This window comes from Pleurodeles waltl, chromosome 7 (genome assembly GCF_031143425.1).
Source record: "Pleurodeles waltl isolate 20211129_DDA chromosome 7, aPleWal1.hap1.20221129, whole genome shotgun sequence".
NCBI classification, from domain to species: Eukaryota; Metazoa; Chordata; class Amphibia; order Caudata; family Salamandridae; genus Pleurodeles; species Pleurodeles waltl.
In genome coordinates this window covers 579871504-579895562 of record NC_090446.1, presented here as the reverse complement: position 1 = coordinate 579895562, position 24059 = coordinate 579871504, and the positions used below count along the sequence as shown (strand labels likewise).

At 44.3% G+C, this 24059-nt stretch overlaps 1 protein-coding gene across 5 annotated transcripts in view; it reads left to right on the top strand.

The window, feature by feature from the left end:
- PRR14 (proline rich 14) overlaps nucleotides 1-23853 on the top strand; it is a 419901-nt gene extending 396048 nt beyond the window's left edge. For all 5 annotated transcript variants that reach the window (XM_069244395.1, XM_069244393.1, XM_069244396.1 and 2 more), the window contains one exon: nucleotides 20722-23853. In XM_069244395.1, the coding sequence (XP_069100496.1) occupies nucleotides 20722-20983 (262 nt within the window). In that variant the 3' untranslated portion in view covers nucleotides 20984-23853. The remainder of the gene's footprint in view (nucleotides 1-20721) is intronic.
- The last annotated feature ends 206 nt before the right edge of the window (nucleotides 23854-24059 follow it).

The following is a 24059-nucleotide window of genomic DNA, read 5'->3' as shown; positions in this document are numbered from 1 at the left end:
CCACGAGTCAGTATTTGCCCTTATTATTTCTTGAGAACATTTTTTAACTTCCTTATTCTTCTTTTTGAAAGTCTACATTCACCTTTAAACCAGATGTTCCTTGATTTACTTTTAATTCGACTTTTATGCACGCTGTTACTTAATTGATTAAGTCCTCCTACCACATGATGAAATTTAGGAGTATGTCTTCTACTTTGACTTCTCTTTATTTAAGCCTGAAAGCGTCTAGTTGATGTAGGTACTTCTCCGATATACTTGTCCTTATCTGTTGTGGGTAATAAACTTTTACAAGGAGTACTTGCTTCTCCATGGCAGCACTGCCCAAACTTTATATTGTAATTAAAGAGTAATGGTCGCGCCCTCCTATCTGCAGTAGCTCAAACTTATTAATGCAACTAAAAACCCATGCTTGAATGAACACATAATCTGTTGGGCAGTTCTGATTTCCATAAACAAAGGTTTTCCCTGCTGGAATATCAGGTGGAACACGGCCATTCAGGCACATGAAATCATTTGATGCAAGAAAGTCTAACAGGGACACATCTCGTGCTGTAGCAGAATAGACCGGAAAGCTATCAAACTTTATATTAAAGGCAAATAGAAAATCATAGCTTTGCTCAATCACAGTGGGGGCCAATTTGTGATTAAAATCACCCATTAAAACAACGAAATAAAGCTGACAGTGAGCCTATTTTAATTACATCCGATTTAAATGTCTCCATATTTTCCTTATAGTGATGTGGACTCCTTGAGTGCAGGTTGAGATTAAGAACAATTATGCATTCCAGGCTCATTTTAGCATTAGACAGTTTTACACCACAAGCTAAAATCCAATTGCTCTTGGTCTTGATTTCCTATACCCTTGAGATGATTCTAGTGGATATCAATGTTAAGGGATTATTTGAAGCACCCTTACACTGTCAAGAAACCATCTGTTTGTGGAGGTTCGGTTCCACGCACAGCTGTGTTTCCTGGAAACACAAAATTGGATACCGGTCAATTATGATTTTAAAGATTTGCTACTTCCATACATTATTAAACCCTTGTGTATTCCAGAAATACATAGTAAGTAATGCTGTCCGTGGCGTCCCATCCCTAGTCTGTATTTCTCAAATTATCCCAACCCTCCTTACCTTCCTCATCCCATCTTAAACAGACATACCTATTTTGGCTTATTAAAGTCTGCCCTCTTTGTTTACCCTCTCTCTGGGGCAAAATAATTTTCAAATTGCCTTTGCTAATCTCCATTATACGCCTGGGGCTATTTTGTACCCTATGTGTATCTAGCCTAACTTGATTGAGCAGGAAACCACCATGGTATTGCAAAAAGCCCATCCTAGAGAATTTGTTAGGTTCCACCTCCGGTGATAGTTTTAGGCCTTGAGATTTTAATTTACTGCCAGCCTTAAGCAGGACATCTCTAACCAAATCTGAGTATAATAGGATTTTTGTTACATGTTTTCCTGCTTTATTTACCAGGAAGCCAACTTGCTTCATATCCCTTTAATGGAGACTTGGGAAGTTAGAAAATATTTTGAGCAATCAAGATCTGTTTAGGGAATTTAACTTCCAGTGCCTTTATCTGTCTCTGCTTTCAGGGACTGGTTCTAATAATACCCATAAGCCATTTTCGTCCTTCATCTGTGCATCAACTTTTCTTTTAAGCATGGGGAACCCCACAGCCTGAATGTTGCCTGACTTATTTCCTTTGTCTGTGTTAAACCTAATTTCCGGATTGTCCACTTTTAACTTTACATCCCTTTTCCTTAGTCCCAACCTTTAGGGGCTCTCTCTCTCAGGACCCTGGCCCTCATAGCTCAGTTTACCTCTTTGCATGTCCTGTGATTCCCTAGCCGCTTGCTTCCCATTACCACAGGGAATCGGCCTACTCTTTGCGATTATAGGTCTCCCAACAGCAGTGCCTGATTCTATGCTGTTACATCTACTTATATCCTGGTTAGTACTTAGCATCCTACTTTTCTTCAAATCACAATGAATCATCTTATACTGTTTTTTACTCTTTTCAGTATGTTCCTTCCTTTTCCTACTCCGAGCCCAGTGGCTATTTTTTGTTCTGTGGATCTGCCTTATAAGCCCTAGGCAGAAGTATGACTGGGAAAATAACTGCCCCATTTTATTATTATTATTTTTATTTTTTTACTAACATCAGATGTTTTAATACATATACAGAGGGCATCCCCTCAGCAATGGTGGTTACATCTGGGTTATTTGCTATTTTGCCCTCACTAGCACTTATCACATGACTTTGTAGCTCTTCTGCACATACCACCGGTCTTATTAACTTTGACATGCAACTCTTAATCTGAAGTATTTCAGATGCAGTGGTCTTCAAATAGGACTTTTCGGTCTTCAGAGCATCTGTGTTAAAAACTAAAGCCTCAAAGATGCCATGCAGAGTCTTTTGCATTAAAACTATGAGGTCAAGCATAGAGTAAGAACTTGATCCTATGTCCAAGTCAGTGGCTGAGTTGATGAGGAGGTCTTGATGAGATGTATTTACCGGACGTAGCAGGGGCCCAGCAGGTTCACTCATGTGGTGTAGTGAAGTGGCATGTGGGGAGTTAGGCTAGTTTGTTGAGGTTCCTACCCCATGGGAGACTTGGTTCTCTTGAATCTTGCTGGAAATTATAGCCCTGCTTTCCCCTATATCACCTGCCGGGACCCCCCTATTAACAAGCATGGCGAGGATGACAGTCTAGGCTGTAAATAAGCCATCCTGACTCAACTGAGGCTTGAAGTTCCTAAAAGTCTGTTTTATGCGAAAGGGGTAAAGATGTATCTCAGGGGGTTTGGGAGGGGGATAAGGACACGCTTTTCTTTCTTGGCAATTTATTCCTAAAATGTTTCCCTCAAATTCTTTAATAGAATCTATCAAAGGCGATGCCTTAGAGGCTTTGGATGTGTTTAATTCAAGGGCCGTTATGTTACAAGGCCGAGCAGTTACCTGAAGTGACTGGTCTAAGCTATCCCCTGTAGAGTTTACTAGACATACATGGTTTTGCTGAGCTCTAGTTTTCCTTGCCCTCTTGGCTCCAGTAACTCTGCCAGATTTGCTTAGCGGCATTACAGCTTTATTGCTGCTGCTGCTTATGTCCATAAAAGGATGTGGGAGGCAAACAGACTTCACTTTTTCCGAGACTCAGACAGATCTATAGCCCAATTTACACATATGGTAAAATAAGATAACAACACTGCAGCTTTCTGGCTGCTACACAAATAGAAATAAAGTCCTTAAGTGATCGAGGACTCCCCCTGTGCTGCCACCTCCACCACAGAACTACTGCCTGAATCCTTTTTTCATAAAACTTGAGGGTCCTAAGGTTCTTGGCTGCCGGCGATATCCGATCATCCAACAGTCTAGTGAGATCTGAAAGTAAGTCTGACCCTGATATGGCAGCACAAAATCGAGTTGCTGCCTATGCACGGTCCCTGCTGCGCATAAGCAGGATCAAGCCAGGGAGCCCGCAACACCACACGTTCGTCACTACCCCCAACTCCCCAGAGCGGACGTATGCGGTTATGTCGAGGCTCTTGAATGTACACTTCAAAAGATAATCAACAGTTTACCTTTAGAGGCTGTTCCACCGCCCCTTGATTGCCTTCCCGATTAGGCACAGTCCTCATCTGGCCACTTTGATTACTCCAGAATTGGAACTTTCATATATTCACATACTTGAGTACTTACCCATCGTCAAGATGGGAATCACCGGTGTAATAAAAGCTTTGCCCAAATGTGTATTATATATATATATATATGTTCGATGACGTGTAGCTGCAGATAAACATGCTATGCATAGCTCTTCCGACATCTAGTGTTGGGCTCGGAGTGTTACAAGTTGTTTTTCTTCGAAGAGGTCTTTTTGGAGTCACAGATCGGGTGACTCCTCCTCTCGGTTACAGTGCACATGGGCATCGACTCCATTGTTAGATTGTTTTCTTTCCGCTGGCCGGTTCGACGTGTTTCCTCTTGCTCCGAGATTTTGAATCGGAAAACCTCAGAAAACCTACTTATTCGTCAGTATTGTTTCGATCGCGTTTCCCATCTAGCATCAAACCGTAGTACCGTCGGAACATTCATTTCGCCCTTTGGGGCGCACGCGCCCAACTTGAGCCTGTTCGGGCCTACCGCGTGGAAAGCCTGATGGATCGGACTCCATTTAGTTTCTGCCCTCTGTTCCATGCGAAGTACCGATATACAGACCAACACCTGGTTCGTAATTTGTGCCTTTCTCTAGACCATCAGGAGGAAGATTGCTAAGCCTGTCGATCGTTTCGATCAAAGAAGATCTTGAGGGCTCGCAGGGCACGAAGACTGGATAGGCGTCGGAAAGCACCGAACATCTCGATGTCATGGAGGAAGAGCAGGCGCAGACAGCAGTCTCCATCTGAGACACCGACTCCGAACAAGAATCGGAAGACGATAGACCCATGACAGCTGGCCAGCATGTGAGTACGTCTGCCCCTACACCCTTACATAAAAAACATCCGAAGGCCTTGGGTATACCACTGCCGGAAGGCCATGGTTCGGCCTGAAAAAAGACTCCTGGCGACCGACCGTCGGGGTCGGCGTAAAAAAAAAGCCACTACTCCGTCCACCTCGGAGTCGAGTGAATTGGTTAAAGCTTCCACCTCAGACTCCAGTAAACAACCTCATTCCTCTGAGTCGAAAATTCAACACTCTGTTTCGGAGCCGAAACAACCGACTACTTTTTCGGGACCGAAAAAGATCCAAACTTCGGAGCCGAAAAAATCCTCATACACAGAAGAACAAGAGCTTTAGAGAAAATTAAAGCAAATCTCAAAGACCACGCAGGAATCTCACAAAGCTTCTGAAGAAGAGACTGAGATTGAGCCAATATTAGAGGTTATGGATGAAAGATAATCAAGAATCCATTTACATAATGAGACTGGACGAATCATCACTGCACCTTTAAAGACAAAAAGAAAGCTGGCTTTTCAAGAGGAGTTAGACTGTTCAACCACCAGCAAAAGTGCAGAAACAAAAGGAGAAACCAGCACCTCTCCCTACTTCTCCTCCTCACTCTCCACAGCTTTCTTTATCACCTTACAATAGTCCACCACCATTGCCATCTCCAGCACACTCATTATATTCACATGGAGATACAGTAGACCCATGGGATCTTTATGACCCTGATCCCATTCTAGACAATGATCCAGACCTCTACCCGTCTAAACCTTATCCTCCAGACGACACTGCTGCCTACACTCGAGTAGTCTCTAGGGCAGTGGCTCATCATGGAGTGCTTATGCATTCTGAACCCCTGGAAGATGACTTTTTATTTAACACACTGTCCTCCACTCACTCCGGGTACCAGTGTCTCCCAATGTTGCCTGGAATGGTTAAGCATGCTGAGCAAATTTTTAATGAGCCTGTCAAAGCTAGAGTCATCACACCTAGAATTGACACAAAAATATAAGCCTGCCCCTACAGACCCAGACTATATCACACATCAGGTTCCCCCAGACTCAGTGGTAGTCAGCACAGCAAGGAAAAGAGCAAACATCCAGTCTTCAGGAGACACACCTCCTCCTGATAAAGAAAGTAGGAAATTTGACGCAGCTGGCAAGAGTCGCCACACAAGCTGCTAACCAATGGAGGATTGACAATTCTCAGGCACTTCTAGCCAGATATGACAGGGCCCATTGGGACGAGATGCAGGATCTTGTACAGCACCTCCCAAAGGAGCATCAAAAGAGAGCACAACAGGTTGTAGAAGAGGGACAGGCTATAAGCAATAACCAGATAAGGTCTGCCCTCGATGCTTCTGATACAGCCGCAAGGAGTGTCAACACTGCTTTTACAATTAGAAGGCATGCATGGCTACGCTCCTCTGGTTTTAAACCAGAAATTCAACAGGCAATACTTAATATGCCTTTTGACAAGAAACATCTATTCGGCCCAGAAGTAGACACCACTATTGAGAAACTGAGAAAAGACTCAGATACTGCAAAAGCAATAGGGGCATTCTATACCACACCATATAGAGGCACCTTTTGCAGACCCCAGTTTAGAGGAGGTTTTAAGCCACAGTCCTCTGATGCTTCTACCTCCCACACAAAGCAGGGACAACAAACCTAATATCAAAGAGAGGGGTTTACGGGGTCCTATAGAGGACAATATTTCAGGAACAGAGGCAAGTTCCAAACCTCAAAGCAAGCCACTTCACCACCTAAGCAGTGACTTCCTTTCCACCCCTCCACTCCACACTTCTCCTGTGGGGGGAAGACTACAGCAATTCCCCTCTCATTGCCAAATATCACCACAGACAATGGGTATTATCAATTATACACAACGGCTATTGCCTAGAGTTAATCTCCACCCCTCCAAACATTCCACCATGATACCACAACGTTCTGTTGCAACAAGAAGTACAATCTGCTGTTAAACAAGCAATAGAATCGGTTCCACAGTCTCAGCAAGGAACAGAAGTATTCTCACTATACTTCCTCATCCCCAAAAAAGACCACCCTCAGGCCCATTTTGGACCTCAGGCCTCTCAATCTATACATCCTGTCAGAACATTTTCACATGGTAACTCTGCAGAATGTCATTCTACTACTACAAAAACAAGATTACATGACTGCTTTAGACCTCAAAGATGCGTATTTCCACATACCCATCCACCCAGCTCACAGAAAATACCTCAGGTTCCTCATTACCACTTCAAAGTGTTGCCATTCGGCATAACAACAGCTCCAAGAGTGTTCACAAAATGTCTAGCAGTAGTAGCAGCCTACTTACGAAGACAACACATACAAGTCTTTCCTAATAAAATAAGCCAATTTTATACAATGCCAACAACACACTCATTATGTGATCGAAACTTTGCATAGGCTAGGGTTCACTCTCAGTTACCAAAAATCACACCTTCAACCAGCACACTTACAACCTTACCTAGGTGCCATCCTAAATACTCAAAAAGTGCTAGCTTATCCAAATACACAAAGGATACAAGCTTTCCAAAATCTCATACCACACATACAGCCAAATCAGCAATATACTGTAAGTTTTATCATGAAAATTCTAGGGATGATGGCATCTTGCATAGCTATAGTTCCACATGCAAGACTAAACATGAGGCCCTTACAACAGTGCCTCTCACAACAGTGGTCCCAGGCACACAGTCAACTTCAAGATCTAGTCTTGATGGACCACTAAACACATATGTCCCTTCAATGGTGGAATCACAGTAATCTAATAAAGGGGTGGTCATTCCAAGACCCTGTGCCTTAGACCATAATCACAACAGACGCATAAATGATCGGTTGGGGAGCTCACCTCAACAATCAGACAATTCAAGAGTTATTGGATGCCAGACAGAAACAGCTTCACATAAATCACCTGGAACTATTAGCTGTATTTCTTGCCCTAAAAGCGTTTCAACCTCTTCTCAAACAGAAGACTGTTCTCATAAAAACAGACAACATGACAACCATGTATTACCTCAACAAACAGGGCGGGACACACTCATCTCAACTGTCCCTACTAGCCCAAACAATATGGAAATGGGCAATTCGCAATCACATTCATCTATTAGCGCAATACATTCCAGGGATAGACAATCAGCTGGCAGATGATCTAAGCAGAAATCACCAACAAACACACGAATGGGAGATCCACTCACAAGTACTTCAAAAGTACTTTCAAAAGTGGGGAACACCAGAGATAGATCTATTTGCAACAAGTAAAAACGCAAAATGCCTAAATTTGGTATCCAGACACCCACATCCCCTATCCAATGGCAATGCTGTATGGATCAATTGATCAGGGATATTTGCTTATGCTTTTCCCCCTCTCCCACTCCTTTCCTTTCTGGTCAGCAAACTACGTCAAACATCACTCACCATGATCCTAATAGCACCAACATGGGCATGCCAGCATTGGTACACAACACTCCTAGATCTGTCTGTAGTACCTCTTTCCAAACTCCCAAACAGACCAGATTTGCTAATACACAACAAAGGTCAAATCAGGCATCCAAACCCCAATGCTCTCAATCTAGCGATTTGGCTCCTTAAGTTATAGAATTTGGTTAACTAAAACTTCCACCAGAATGTATGGAAGTAATTAAACAAGCATGTAAACCTACTACTAGACAATGCTACTCAAACAAGTGGAAAAGATTTGTATACTACTATCAATCCAAAAACACTGATTCACTTACAGCATCCATACAAGACATTGTATACTATATACTTCATTTGCAAAAATCACATTTGGCTTTCTCATCCATCAAGATACACCTCACTGCAATATCTGCATACTTACAGACTGTTCAACATACTTCTCTATTCAGAGTTCCTGTTATTAAAGCCTTCATGGAAGGATTAAAACACATTATTCCACCTAGAACACCACCTGTTCCTTCGTGGAATTTAAGCATTGTACTTACCAGACTCATGGGACCACCTTTTGAACCCATGCACTCTTGTCAAATTCAATTTTTAACATGTAAGGTTGTTTTCCTTGTAGCTATTACTTCTTTAAGAAGGGTTAGTGAAATACAAGCATTCACTCTTGAAGAACCTTTTTTCCAAGTGCATAAACATAAGGTTTTACTAAGAACAAATCCAAAATTTCTACCAAAAGTAGTATCCCCTTTTCACATCAACCAAACAGTGGAATTGCCAGTCTTCTTTCCACAGCCAGACTCTATGGCAGAAAGAGCTCTTCATACCCTAAATCTCAAAAGAGCTCTTATGCACTATATAGACAGAACTAAACATTTTAGGAGAACAAAGCAACTTTATGTTGCTTTCCAACAATCACATAAAGGCAATCCCATATCAAAACAAGGTTTAACAAGATGGATTGTTAGATGCATACAAACATGCTATACCAAAGCAAAGAGACTACCTTTGATCACTCCTAAAGCACATTCTACAAGAAAGAAAGGTGTGTCAGTGGTATTTATAGGAAGCATACCAATGGTTGATATATGTAAAGCAGCCACATGGTCAACTCCTCATACATTTACAAAACACTACTGTGTGGATGTTTTTTCACAGCAACAAGCCACTGTAAGTCAAGCTGTCTTAAGAAAACTATTTCAAACAACTTCAACTCCTACAGGCTGGCCACCGCTTTCTTTTGGGAGGACTAACTGCTTTGTAGTCTATGCATAGCATGTGTATCTGCAGCTACACATTCCAACGCACGGAAAATGTCACTTACCCAGTGTACATCTGTTTGTGGCATGTAGTGCTGCAGATTCACATGCACCCTCCCTCCTCCCCGGAAGCCTGTAGTCGTTTAAGTTTAACATTTGTACATATGTATATACATTTACATTTGCATGGACATCTCTTTGTATTCTTATACTCTATCACTCCTTCCTTCACCCTTTGCGGGAAAACAATCTAACAATGGAGTCGATGCCCATGCGCACTGTAACCGAGAGGAGGAGTCACTCGATCCTGTGACTCCGAAAAGACTTCTTCGAAGAAAAACAACTTGTAACACTCCAAGCCCAACACTAGATGTCGGAAGATCTATGCATAACATGTGAATCTGCAGCACTACATGCCGCGAACAGATGTACACTGGGTAAGTTACATTTTCCATAGATAAAGATTTATATATACACACACACACACAGGATATGTATTAGGCCCTTGGCTTAGTAGCATATCTCAGTCCTTATGTACAAGAAGGACCAAACTCAGAGTCAACCAATCACAACACATCACCCTCCAGAACCCTCTAGTGAGGCACTGCCTTCCCTCAGATTTTCCACCACACGTTGTGCTTAGGAGTCTCCCCTGAGCTCTGCTAAGTTTTTTCTCTCAGACTTACTCAGAAGATTTTGGATTCATCTCTTCAATATTTTTCTTCAGCTGGGTGTTCAAACTTACAACCATGTCAGAGACACCAAAGATGGGGCTTTTCAGATTCTGTAAAACAGGTATGAAAGAGATTACATGTAGACGACCCCCACAAGTCTCTATCCTGACCACAAAACTAGAGACTGCAAGGTATGTAGAAAGTTTTCTACTAAGACGTTAAAAGACAGAGATAGTTGTTTCCTACTCTGGTTACAAAAGTCGAAGACCAGAGACAATCCGGTTTCTGATGAGGACAGTGCCTCGTCATCTATGTCTACCACCAAAACGCCTGAAAAAAGACAGTGAGCTGTCAAAGTCCTATGAACCTCCAAAAAAAGGTTTCTAAAAAGACATCTGAGGGCTCTGTAAAAAATCGTAGCCCTTCCACGAAACACCAAGGGCAGGATGGTAAACCAGGAGGGTCAGGTTCCCTCTTAAAATCTAAGAAGAAGACTGTTTCTGAGCCCCTAATGCCACCTCCGTGCATCAAACATGCATTCAAAAAAACAGGATCCGCACCGTCTACGGCACCATCGTTGACGGCTCGGGTATAGTTTGTAACTTCAACGGTACTCACTATTTCCATGTAGACCACAGACTCAACTGAGTCTTCGTCGACGATGCTATCATCTTCATCAGCAGGGCATCCCATATCTTCACCGCGACTTCATTCTTCGACAACGCTACTCTCATCGACGATCCTCCCGTCGACTATCTCGTCGACGATTCTCTCTACGGAGCGCCCGTCGATGGTGCCGCCTTCGTCGACGGGGTTACCAATGACGACACCTCCGTCAACGATTATTCTGTCGACTCCTCCGCCATTGACAACTACAATCCAGCTCTCGTCGACGACCACACGAATAAAGAGACCGTCGCCATTATCGCTTCACTTTTCTACAGACCATATTTCTGGTAAAAAGAGATCAAAACATCATTTGACCCCATCTATTACATCCCCCAAGTAAGGTATCCACGTTATTACCATCACACCTTTTGGATGAGGATGGTTCAGAAGAAGTTGGGATGTTTGGAGCGGCTAGAAGCCCCTCCCATTTACGAGTTAAATGTCAAGAATACTCTGATGACGATTCTTATTATGATAAACTATTATGAACAGCCGTCTCATAACCAGCAACAGAGCCTAGTGTGATTGCCTTCTGGTCTGGTATCAGATCTCCAAGCTATGTTGGCAGGCTGTAGACAACGTTTTCCGCCAATGCCTGCAAATGTTCCACAACCGGTGCTTCCCATCATTATACCTGCACCTCCGCAACCTCATTAATCACAGGGCTTCCCTCAGGTTCATCCACCGACTTCTTCAGATGACTGGGCTGAAGATGACGAGCTTCGCTCGCTACTAGATGAGTGGGATGAATACATACTTCCGGCACCTGAATCTCCTGTTCCACCATTGGTGAAATCCCCTCCAGAGGATATAGGTACTTTTCACAACCTTCTTGAACGGGCGGCCACATGTTTTGACCTTCAAATGCCTGCAGCTCAGCAAGACTGTTTCCTGTATGATTTCAAGGAATCCCACAGGAAAACCGTCAGAGTTATTCCAGTAATAGACCATGTTTGGCAGCAAGGTTTAAAAATAATGCGTAACCCTGCAACAGTACCAGCGGTACTGCCTAAGTTGGATAAAAATATATATCTACAAATGACACTCCTGCATGCCTTTCTGGTCATCCAAAGCCAGATTCCATTATATCACAAGCAGCGCAACGTCGCTCCAGGAACCCTTCCGTGCCTGTAACTACGCTGCCAGATAAGGAAGGTAGACGCCTGGAAAATATCGGAAAGCTATTCTCCTCAATGTCTGCCACTGTTGTGCGTGCCACAAATTCCCTAGCACTCGTTGGCAGGTATGATAGACAACTCTGGTCTGACGTAGGTCAACATTTAGATGAGCTTCCGGAGACTACCGAGGTGGAGACCGAAAAGGTTCTGATGGAAGGACAGCGATCCTCTGCAGAAATAATCGATTGTGCGGTAGATATTGCTGCCATGGGCTTTAGACTTCTAGCAGGCTCAGCAGTCTTGAGGCATCAAGGGTGGCTAAAGGCAACTAATTTCTGCCCGGAGGTCCAAACAAAAATTTTAGATCTCCCATATGATGGAGAAGCACTTTTCAGGAAGCATGTTGATGACGGCCTCAAGACAATTAAATCAGACACTGATACCGCGTGGAGGGGCAGGGGACAACCTTCCTTTCGTGTCAGATACCAGCAATATAGGTATCCATCTTACTCCTCCACCTTTAACACCTCTAGGCCCTAGTATCAGCAAAGACAGCCTCCCACGGCGGCATACAATAGACCTCCTCACAGAGGAAAGCCAGGAAGACAAACCAAGGAAGCCTTCCGTAGACAATGACTGCCGTCAGATTCCAGCTACAATACGATTTGGCCACCTCCTGGAATTCACACAGCTGCCTCCTGTCACACCACCTTCTCGGATGCATCGAAAGCACCTACCTCTGCTCTTCCTGGAAGCGGAGATCATGGTAAGAAAGGGAGCAATTGAAGAAGTATCTTATTCACAAAGGGGGAGAGGCTTCTACTCCTGTTTTTTCCTAATTCAAAAAAAGTCTTGTCTACGGAGGCCAATCCTGGACTTAAGAGAATTAAACAAGTACCTAAAGAAAAAATCTTTCCACATGGTAACATTGAAGGACGTCTTACAACTCCTCAACAGAACAGATTATATAGCGTCACTAGACCTTCAAGATGCCTCCTTTCATTTACCCATCCACCCAAATCGTAGGCAGTTTTTACGATTCCGGGTAGCAAGCAGGCATTTCCAATTCAAGGTGCTTCCCTTTGGACTGAAATCCGCACCCAGGATCTTCACCAAATGTTGAGCCCCGGTCGCAGCTTACCTAAGACGCAACTGCCACCAAATTTTTCCCTACCTCGACGACTGGTTGATAAAGGCTCTGGACATTCTCTCCGCACGCAGGTTCGTCAAAGCGGCCTTGCGTCTCTTCAAGGACTTGGGCCTCACTCTCAACCAAGACAAGTCGCAGCTCCTCCCATCCACAAGGATATAGTTTCTGGGCGCTATATTGGACACTCAGCAAACCAAAGCCTACCCAAATTTGGAAAGTCAAGACAAGCTGATCACCCTAGCGAAAAGAATACAACAAAGAAAGTTTCTTTCTGTCCGAAGCTACAAATCATTACTGGGAATGATGTCATCTTGTATAGACCTGATTCCATATTGTCGCCTTCATATGCGTCCACTCCAAGAGGAGCTAGAGAACCAATGGAAACAAAGTCAGGCGTCCTTCGAGGATATACTACAGATATCTCCACAAATGGTAGCTTAACTACACTGGTGGACAGTACTGGCAAATGTTTCCAAAGGAATGCAATTTTTAGCTCAGATTTCTCCGCTAACCATAACAGATGCATCAATGATCGGATGGGGCGCATGCCTCCAAGACCTTCAAGTAAGCGGCAAGTGGCCCCCTTCTCACTGTGATCTTCATATCAAGCTCCTAGAACTCAACGCAGTATTCTTAGCATTGCAAGCCTTCCTTCCAAGAATTCGTGGATCAGCAGTGCTTGTCCGAACGAACAATATGACAACATGCATTACTCAACAAATGGGGAGGAACTCGCTCACAGCTACTGTGCCAGGATGCACAATCCATTTGGACTTGGTGCATTCACCATTCACTGCACATAAGAGCGGAGCACGTCCCAGGCGTCCAGAATACCATAGCAGATTCACTCAGCAGACTAAAAACATCTCCTTACGAATTGGAACTGCACCAGAAGACGATGGACAGCATTTTCTTCCAGTGGGACAAGCCGATCTTGGACCTGTTTGCGACCTCCCAGAACGCCAAATGCCAGTATGACGCAAGCTGGCATCACCAACAAGGGTCGTGGTGGGATGCCTTTTCGATAGCATGTGAAACAATGAGGCAATTACCCTCTACCCCTTATGACCAGGGTAATAAAATGCGTGTAGAATGAAAGGTCAAAAAAAGGGGGAAGTAACCTAGACTTCCGTGGTAAAATAGATAACTTAAGAAATCTCTGTGTACAAGTAATGTAACATCAAAAGAAATGTATTACATCATACATTTCTTTTAACACGTTATTCCAGAAATCTGCATGTAAATTTCTTTTAAACATGTCATTCTGTATATCCAAATTGCATTCATCTAGATAGGTGCTCCTATTAAAAACAGTGAAGGTGCTGAGGTGCAGGTGAGTGAAGGTGATATATACAGTATGTGCAAGAAGTGGTCAGAAGAAAATTATGGAATTGCAGTGCCTCCTGTGGTCCAGGAAGCCCTGAAGTCTCACAAAGATTTTTTTGTATTCGTATAATCCACTCTTTAGGTTATGTCGACGTTTCGATCCCGAATTGGAGGTAAAGCATGGAGGGGTCATCATCAGGACAACAACATTTTGACTGGTAGCACCTAGAATCCAGTGTGCGAAAAACCATCTGGTGGTAAATGGCATCTACAGAAAATGTGGATGTCCCAGGGTCAGGAGGTCTAAACTTAGTCGATTGATGGAAAACAAAAAGTCTCAAACAGCATGTGCACCATCTTTGAAGTGCATGCATGAATGCTGTTTTGACTTTAAGGAGCAGTATTACTTTTTTAGGTACATGCATACATTTTGTATGTACTTTAAGGAGAAGTGTTAGTTTTGAGGGGCATGCATTGATGTTGTGTGGAGTTTAAGGAGAAGTATTAGTTTTGTGGGGCATGCACATTTTACCAGCTGAACTATATTGGGCATAGAGAAGTTATGAGTTGTTCACACAAAGTGCTGCCTAGACTATAGGACTGGAGCCGTTTTGGAGTTCTTAAAGTGTTGTATTAAATTGATAGCAGGGTAGTAGTTATGAAGTACATGTACAACATCTTGGCTGGTGTAGGAAAGTGCCCTCTTTCTTGGCATGGTTACCCCCATTTTCTGCCTGTTAGTGTGTTTGACTGTGTTCACTGGGATCCTGTTAACAAGGACCCCAGTGATTATGCTCTCTCCTCTAAATGTGGTTGCTAGTATTCTTTTCTTCCCACAATTGGCATTCTGGTCCTCCCATATAAGTCCCTAGTATATGGTACCTAGGTACCCAGGGCATTGGGGTTCCAGGGGATCCCTATGGGCTGCAGCAGTTATTCTGCCACCCATAGGGAGCCCATGCAAAGGGTTCTGCAGGCCTGCCATTGCAGTCTGCATAAACTGGGTGCACACATCCAGTTTCACTACAGGTCACTGCACAAGGTCACTGTAAGTCACCCCTATGGTAGGCCCTCTCAGTCCACAGGGCAGGGTGCAGATACCTGTGTGTGTGTGTGTGTGTGTGTGTGAGGGCACACCTGCACTAGCAGAGGCGCCCCCATGAACCCTAGCCCCATTTTACTGGACTTCGTGAGTGCAGGGACACCATTTAATAGATGTACTGGACATAGGTCACTACCTATGTCCAGCTACGTAATGGTTACTCCAGACCTGGGCACGTTTGGTATCACACATGTTGGAATCATACCCCAATATTGTTGCAAGTATTGGAAATATGATTACATGCACTCTGGGGGCTCCTTAGAGGACCCCCAGCATTGCTACCACCAGTACTACAGGGTTTTCTGGGCAGCCCAGCTGCTGCCACCCCTCAGACAGGTTTCTGCCCTCCTGCTGCTTGATCTGATCAAGCCTAGGAAGGCAGAACAAAATTTCCTTTGGGAGAGGGAGGTAATACCATCTCCCTTTGGAAATAGGTGTGACTGGGTTGGGAGGGGTAGCCTTCCCAAGCCACTGGTTTACTTTGAAGGGCACATTTGGTGCCCTCCATGCATAAACCAGTCCACACTGGTTCAGGGACCTCCAGTCCCTACTCTGGCGCAAAACTGGACAATGGAAAAGGGAGTGACCACTCCCCTGTCCACCACTACCCCAGGGGTGGTGCCGAGAGCTCCTCCAGAGGGTCACTGGGTTCTGCCATCTTGATTCCAAGGTTGATCAAGGCAAATGGAGTTCCAGTTTTGACTTCCTGTGTGAAATGCCTGTTCCCTGATAAGATTAAGTCAGCGTGAAGTAAACTAATTGGTAAAGGGTGAGTTCCCACTTATTTGTATTTATTTGTGGGAATCTAATTGCCTTAGAAAGGGACAAACCCTAGAGGGCAAAACACGTGTTGGCTGAGTACTCCTTATGTTCTGCGCATCATCTATATATTGCACTATATGCTGAAATTAAAACAGTTTTATAAACTACAAGCTCGACTAATGCCTCAGAACATTGTCTCAAAAAATGAAGGAACATCATATACTTACAGAACTATGTACATTTAGGTACTTTCTAAGGCAATTAGATGCCCACAAATAAGTGGGAACTCACCTTCCAATTAGTTTGATTCCAAGGTTGGCAGGGAACTCTGGGAACATCTGAGTGGCCAGGCAGGTGACATCAGAGGCACCCTGTGATAAGTAGTTACCTGGTTAGGTGACCAAGCCCTTTCTTTGGGTTATATAGGGTATTCCTCTGTGGTGGGTCCTCAGATTCGGCTTGCAAGATTCCAGCAGGACTTCTCTGCAACCTCTGCTTTGACTTGTGGCCTCTGGAACAGCAACTGGACTCTCCAGGAACCTATAAGCTGCAGATCCACAAGGAAGACTCTTCTGTAACATTGTATCCAGAACTCCTTTCAGCTTTGCAACATTTCCTCAGCCGTGCATCCTCCGAAGACTGCAACTCTTAAGCCTGCACAAGAAGAAGAAGGATTCTTCCTTGGGGTGAAGGCATCACTCCCCTGTAACCACAGGTACCTGGCTGCAACGACGATCGGCTGCATGGATCTCCCCTTATCCTGAGTGGCGTGGGTCCTGCATCACAGGTGGTGGTCCGGACAGTCTCCCTTAGTCCTCTCTACCAGCTGTCGCACTTTGGTGGTGGTAAGTCCTTTCCACTCCACGCAAGACTACCCCTGTGCACTGTGTCCTTCTTCTGCCAAGGCTTGTTTGCTTCACCTCCAAAGGGGGACTTCAGGCAATGTGTAACTCCAGCCCCCAGCACTCCCTCCTACAACTCCTGGGCCTCTGCGTGGTCCTCTGCCAACGTGGTAACTACTTCTGTGGTGCGGCATGGGCTGCTTCAGCGACTTCTGTGTCCCTGTCCCTGTCCTGTGGGTGCTGCCTTTGCTTCTTTGGACCTTTTGCGATGCGGAGGGTCCTCTGTGACTCCTCCCCCTCCTGGGTAGAGTCCTCCTGGACCTTGCTGGTCCTCGTCAGCACCTCTTTTCCTCCAACTGTAAATTTGCCTTTGCCAAGGCTTGTTGGTGGAAATCATTCACCAACACCCATCTGCCATCCAGGTTCCACCTTGGGACACCTTTTGCATGCATCAAGAACTCTTCTCTAGCTTCTCTGCCGCAGTGCTGGCCTGTCTTCCTTCTTCATCAACCAACTCCAAACGGTACCTACCTCTGAGTGGGTAGGATATCCTACTCCCCCTGGACTCCACAGACACTTCTGGACTTGGTCCCCTCTCTCCACAGGTCTCCATCTTCTGTAATCCACTGCTGATTTCTTGCAGGCTGTTCTGGGTGTCTTCTTTTTCTTCTTTTCATCCTTTGGGGTGGCTTTGGGGAAATCCAATGTTTTACTCCTGCATTCCTGGTCGCTGGGGGGGGGGGGGGGTACTGTATTACTTACCTGTGTGGTTTCCTAGTACTCTCAGCTCCCGTCTACATGATTTACTTACCTAGGCGGGGGTCCTTTGTTCACATTCCACTTTCTTAGTATATGATTTGGGCTCTCCCTAGGGCTACTATTGCTTATTGCTATTTTACACTGTTTTCCAATCTTTTTATGCCTCTATCTGTTTATTAGTTTTGTATCTATGGTGTGTTTACTTACCTCCTATTAGAGGGTTGCCTCTCTAGTATTTTTGACACGGTGTGCCAAAAATAAAGTAACTTTATTTTTGTACAACCAAGTGTTTTCTTTCTTGTGTGTACGTACTGTGTAACTGTAGTGGTATTGTATGAGCTTTGCATGTCTCCTAAGTAAACCTTGGGTGCTCATCCACACATACCTCTAGAGAGCCTGGGTTCTAGACACTGCCTACACTTCACTGAGAGGGGATACCCAGACTTGGGATAAGGTGTAAGTACCATAGGTACAGACCACACACCAGGCCAGCTTTCTACAGCTGGTCTACATAGGACAGATAGCAGATTTCAAGCTTTGCATGGAGTTTACATTACAGCAGTAGTAAAGCAGTGCATGCACAAAATACATATTTTTAGGACTACACACGATGTGTTGCATGGCTAGTATAAAGCTGGGGTACTTTTGGAGTGCATTATAAAGTGTTGTATGGAATTTACAAGACAGTGGTTATGAGTAGTGCTGCTGGAATTATGCAGTTTTGTGGCTGAGTGCAGCGAGATTAACCTGAAATTAACCTACTTAAATGATGAACATAGGGCTCTGCAAGCCATTGCACAGAGCAGGAGTGTGTGTTTAGCAATGCAAACGGTGTGTGGGCAGCGGGGCTTCCTGCCAAGGAGCGACTGAGAGTTCCCTGCTAAGACAGCCTCCCACAGCATATGTCCAGAGACACCATACTCAGCCCAGGAAAACAGTGTGCTAAATTTACCCACAAAGTACTGGGGTGGAGGCAAGGCAACACGGACAACGAGAAGGAGGGTGTGGGCAAGGGAACACAAATAACAGGACAGAAGGTGGATAAGGAAAGTAGACGTACAGGGAGGAACACAAGTGGGTAAAGTATATGAGAGAGCCAGCTGAAAACAGTACACTGTAGTAGAGTGCCTAATCACAAAGAAAATAGTTGCGCCTAGAAAAATGGTCAGTGGAAGGACACAGGTAATGTGTCCATGCTCCAGGGGAGGGACAAACGTGCAAGGAGGCCTACAGATGCTGAATAATTAGAAGCAAGCAAATAAGAGTGACAGTGAAGCCAACCAGTGGTAAGCAATAGGAGGTCTCTAAGGCCGCTGATAACAAAAACAACAAAATGTCTCGAAGAGCTGTGCAGGAGGCAGCCAGCTTTCACCTCACCTTGTCACTGGTGCACAACAGGTAACCATTAAGGTGCTTATACGAAGAGGCCGGTCTTCAGCTTCTTGTGGAACTTGAGAAGGGAGGACAAGGCTTTGATGTGTTGAGAGAGGTTATTCCATGTCTTGGGTGTGATGTAGGTGAATGAGCAACCTCCTGTTTTGCTTTGCAGATGTGGGGAGTATGTGTGTGCGTGCGGTAGAGAGTAGTTTGTACGCCTGTTCAGGTATCGTTGTCCAGTGTTGCCTAGGGTTTTGTTTGTGTGTGTGAAGTTTGAATTGGCTGCGCTTGTGAATGGGGAGCCAGTGAAGCTTCCTGAGGTGCATTGTGATGTGGGTGCAGCGAGGGATGTCGAGTATGAGTTTTGCAGCAGTGTTGTGGATGGTCTGGGGTCTGTGTAACTGTTGTTTGGAAATTCTGGCATAGAGGGTTGCCGTAGTCCAGCCTGCTGGTGATGAGTGCTTGTGTGACAGTCGGTCTGGTGTTCAGAGTCAAGCATTTGAAGATCTTTTGCAGCAGGCATATGATGTGGAGGCAGGAGGTGCACACTGTGTTGACTTGAACTGTCCTGTTGAGCTTGTTGTCTAGGATGATCCCTGGAATTCTTGTGTGGTCTGTGGGTGTTGTAGCTAGCTCCGGCAGCCACCAGGTGGAATCCCATTGGGGAGGTCATGTTGGAGGAGACCAGTATTTTAATCTTGATGGAGATAAGCTTCAAGCGGTTGGTCCACCTCCAGTTTTCTACCATGGTCTTGCAACTGGTGACGTTGGTTATGGTGGTTGTTGTCTTGTCTGTCAGGGAGAGGATGAGTTGGGTGTCTTTGGCGTAGAAGATGACTGTGATACCATGTGATTCTGGTGAGCTGTTGCACGCGTATGTTGAAATTGGTGGTGCTGAGGGACGATCCCTTTGGGACTCCCCATATCATTTTATTGGCCTCTGATTTGAAGGGTGGTAGTCTGACCCTTTAGGTTCTTGTGGAGTCTTCTGATGAGTGTTGTGAGAGACCGTATTGAAGACCGCAGAGAGGTTGGGCCAGGATGAAGGCTGCTGTTTCTCCTTGGTCCAGGATGTTTTGATTGCTGTTGGTGGCCACAGTGAGTACTGTTTCAGTGCTGTGGCTCTTTCTGAATCCTGATTGAGTGTTGTCTAGAAGATGGTGAAGTTCGAGTTGGGTTGTGAGTTGCTTGTTGATGGCCTTCTCAATCACCTTGGCTGGATAGTGGAGCAGGGAGATGGGTCGGACGTTACTCAATTAATTCGGATCTGCTGTGGAATTCTTGAGGAGGGCTTTGATTTCTGCAGGTTTATATTCATTCGGAAAAGTGGAAGACGTGATGAAAGTGTTGATGATGTGGGTCAGGGTGGTGCTGATTGGTGATGTTCCCAGAATGTAAATGTAGTGGGGGGGAGGGTCCGTTGGGGCACCTTAGTGGATAGACTGCATGACTGCTGCTGTAATTTCTGTTGAGTGTTGTCCACTCTGTTAGATGGCTATTTGGGCAGGTGGTGGGTAGTCATAATCAGATCCCAAATTTGACCTAACTGTGTTGACCAGTATCAACTTGGGTGTATTGTGGTTGAGTGTAACACTAATGTTCATGATTACAGAAAAGAGAGAGAATCCATCCCATTCTTGTTCAGCTGCAGGATGGGAAAACACACCATATGCCTTAATTTGTGTGTAAAGCATGATGTTCACCTGCAATACTTTGTGGTTTTTCACTGATCATGAGAATTCATCTACTTTCATCCAGTAACTCCTGCTTCCCCCATTCTCTTTCCTCAGAACCTATGAGACGATCTTCGAGGAGCCACTTGAGCGCAATGGAAACATGATCTTTACCAGCCAACGTAAAGTAAAGCGCTTGATGGAGTTCCATGATGGCTGCGGGCCTCGCAAGCGCAGGGCACGGCAGAAAGGGAAGGTTATGGCCCTTGGCCGAGGCAGACGGCAGCAGACCAAGACTCAAGAGCTTGACATAGATGTTCTACTTCAGCACAGGCTGCAGGAACTGGATGCACTCTTAGCAGTTGATGAGGAGTGCTGACAGCAGCCGTGCTTAACCAACAAAGATTGCTTAGGACACTTTTTCAACACAGAGAAGTGCTAGTTTCTCATGCCTACTCATGAGATTGTGTGTACATTTCTGCAGTTGGTGGAGAGATTTAGAGTATGTTCTGCTGTTAATATTGTTGAGAGAGCATCTCGGAGCTTCAGAAAGTGGTGCTTCTTCGTATTGATTGACAGAGTGCAGCAACAGTTCAGCGTGTCAACTTGCAGTGTACGTGGACAGAGAGCCGCAAATGATTCAGCCAGTGCTGGCTTTACAGTGTTGATGGCTAAATTGGTGGAGAGATTACTAGAGCTGCTGCTCTGAGTGTCCATGGCTCTTCGAGTCTCCGATTTCAAAAGTTTCTGTCTGTTCAGACAGTGACCTTCATAATGTATTGATTTAGCGTGCCTCGGCCGTCCCCACCGTCCACTAGGGAAATTAGGCGTCTGTGTGCTTTTTATCATAGTTTTTCCAAATTGTGCTTTCCTGTTGTAGGAGGAGCTTGAAAACCACCTTACACTCTAAGACTTCCACATCCAAATAAGCGTTCATTATAAGTGGTAATTCTAAAACCACAACCTTGTGTTCTAGTACCCATGCTGTGCGCGCAGTGAAGTTTATAGATGTGCAGCCGTCCACCCATGTAATGAAGATGTAATCGAAGCAACTGTTTTGAATACACAGTTGTCTGCCAGTTAACAGTGCTTTGGGTCAGTAAAATATCTAGAGTCGTGAAGATCCCAAATACACAGGTCCGTCCAAATACCAGTGCTGTGTACTTAGTAAAAGACCTAGGGCCTGATTACAACTTTGGAGGACGGTGTTTATCCGTCCCAAATGTCACGGATATACCACCTACCGTATTACGAGTTCCATAGGATATAATGGACTCGTAATACGGTAGGTGGTATATCCGTCACATTTGGGACGGATTAACACCGTCCTCCAAAGTTGTAATCAGGCCCTTAGTGTTTGTGAAAATATCAAATACATTCAACCGTCCATCTGTATAAGAAGAGTGTGGGATAAGAGACAATTCCATATTCAAATTGTCTCCCCTTGTCTTGCAATTGGACCCCCTGAAAACCTCTAATGGGCAACAGTTTGCCCATTTACGGATTGAGAACACGCAGCTGTTCTTGCATCTAACAAGGCTGTAGGATCAGGGAAAATCCCAACGGCACAGCCAACGGCGCTTACAGGGCAAATATGATCACCGCAGACAGTTTCTCAAGCCTACTCCTACAGCATGAATATTGCTGTGGTTTGGAGTGTCCGAAAACTATAACATGGCCTGCTGGCAGAGTCTATTAAACAACCTTGAGTGATCGCCTGCAACACTGATAGCACACAGTTTAACCTTTTTTCACCAGGAGGGATTTTCTTTTAATATACATCACTTTTTATTAGCCGCTTTTTCAGAAATAAATCACAGTTCAATCCTTTGTTTTTCAGAGTATATAAAAGAAAGTGCTGTTGTGTTACCTTTTCCTTCAAAGTCCAAAGCCACCAGTTCTTGAATTACATTTTTTTTTTTTTACCTGGAACAGCTCTAAATATTCAAGGAAACATCGACATTTTCTCATATAAACATACAAAGACAGAAGCTCCTGTTTTCATCTTAGTTAAATACCAGATGTTGGAGTAGATCAAAGACGGTCTCCTGGTACATAGTTTGATTCCATGAGGCTGTCCCTAAGACTTACAATTTTTAAATACTCCTGGAAAAACAGCTTTTACGTTGACAGGGATCTGTTTCAGGTTGCTTCCATCCAATTCCCACCACTCTTCCCCTCAAACTTTCCTTCCTTTAATAGCCTAAAGAGGACCTCCACTACAGCTTTATTTAGCGACCACCTTCTCACATTAAATGTACGTGAGAAGAATAAGGGTAGTCGTCGGTCACGTATTAACAAAAGATCGGCTGTATTCTTTTGTTCTTGTACAGCTCACAGAAGGAAGGGGCTATGCAATAGAACAATGATGTAGCAATCTGAAGAACCATAGCCACCAACTTAAGTAGAATGTTGTTTTCCTATGACAAAAAGTATTTTATTTTAACATGTTATGAGGTTGTCCGTTGTGGGTTTAACCATGTGAGCGTCCCTCTAAGTATTTTTTCCCTTTCATTCGAAAATAGGTTCCCCTATCACTTTGTCAGGTGTTGCACCCGGTTCTGAGTGCATTGTGACTATGACAATGGCATACCTCAAGAGTCAGTTATTATTTAAAACTAAACCGTAAAAGCATAATTTAGATCATATACTGAAGATGCCAAAAATCCACCTACATTTTGAAGAGATCAGAAAATTAAATGATAATCTTGCCATGTGTCAAGGAATTTTACAGACAAACACAACAATGTGTATGGAAGTTGAGGGGTATATGTAAGCAACATGTAATCTTATTTCCATCATTGTCAAGTGGGAGCTCGTGCTTTTGTGACTGAGCACACCTATGTAAGGCAATGTGGAGATTTACTTGGAAAGTTAGATGTCCTTCCAGACGTGAGTCTTTTTTAAAATGTGTTAACGTTTACCAGACAAGATTGATAAACAAAAAAAGCGATTGTCATTATTTAAGAAGTGAATTTCAAGAGTTGAAGGCTTTTAGCTGAAAAAGTGATTAAGAAAACGTGTTTCCCACTCTGAAAACATAGTTGTGCTGCACTTGTTTCCTACATGTTTAATATGTACAATCCTCCTCCTGGTAGGGAACACTGCAGATGAGCACCATGGAATGTAAAACGTTTTCTTTAAATGCTTTCTACAACATGTTTCTTGTACAATTAGGTGTGCACTCACAATTGCGAAGGGGTATGGTGAAGAAAAAAAAAAAAACTAAAGTTTGTGTTTTGAAGACTCCTACAATTGTGTAAAGTTACTGCATCTCTATCTTAGTGTAACTTACCTGTAGCGTGAGGTCCAAGAGCTGTAGCGTCTTTGTGCCACAGGTGTGCATACAGCAAGATGGCTAATTGTCAGATGGTCACACTGCTGTGGATGTGTATGAAAGTGTCCCACTGCTATTGCATGGCTGTATATCTGAGAGACCAAGGGCCAGATGTATG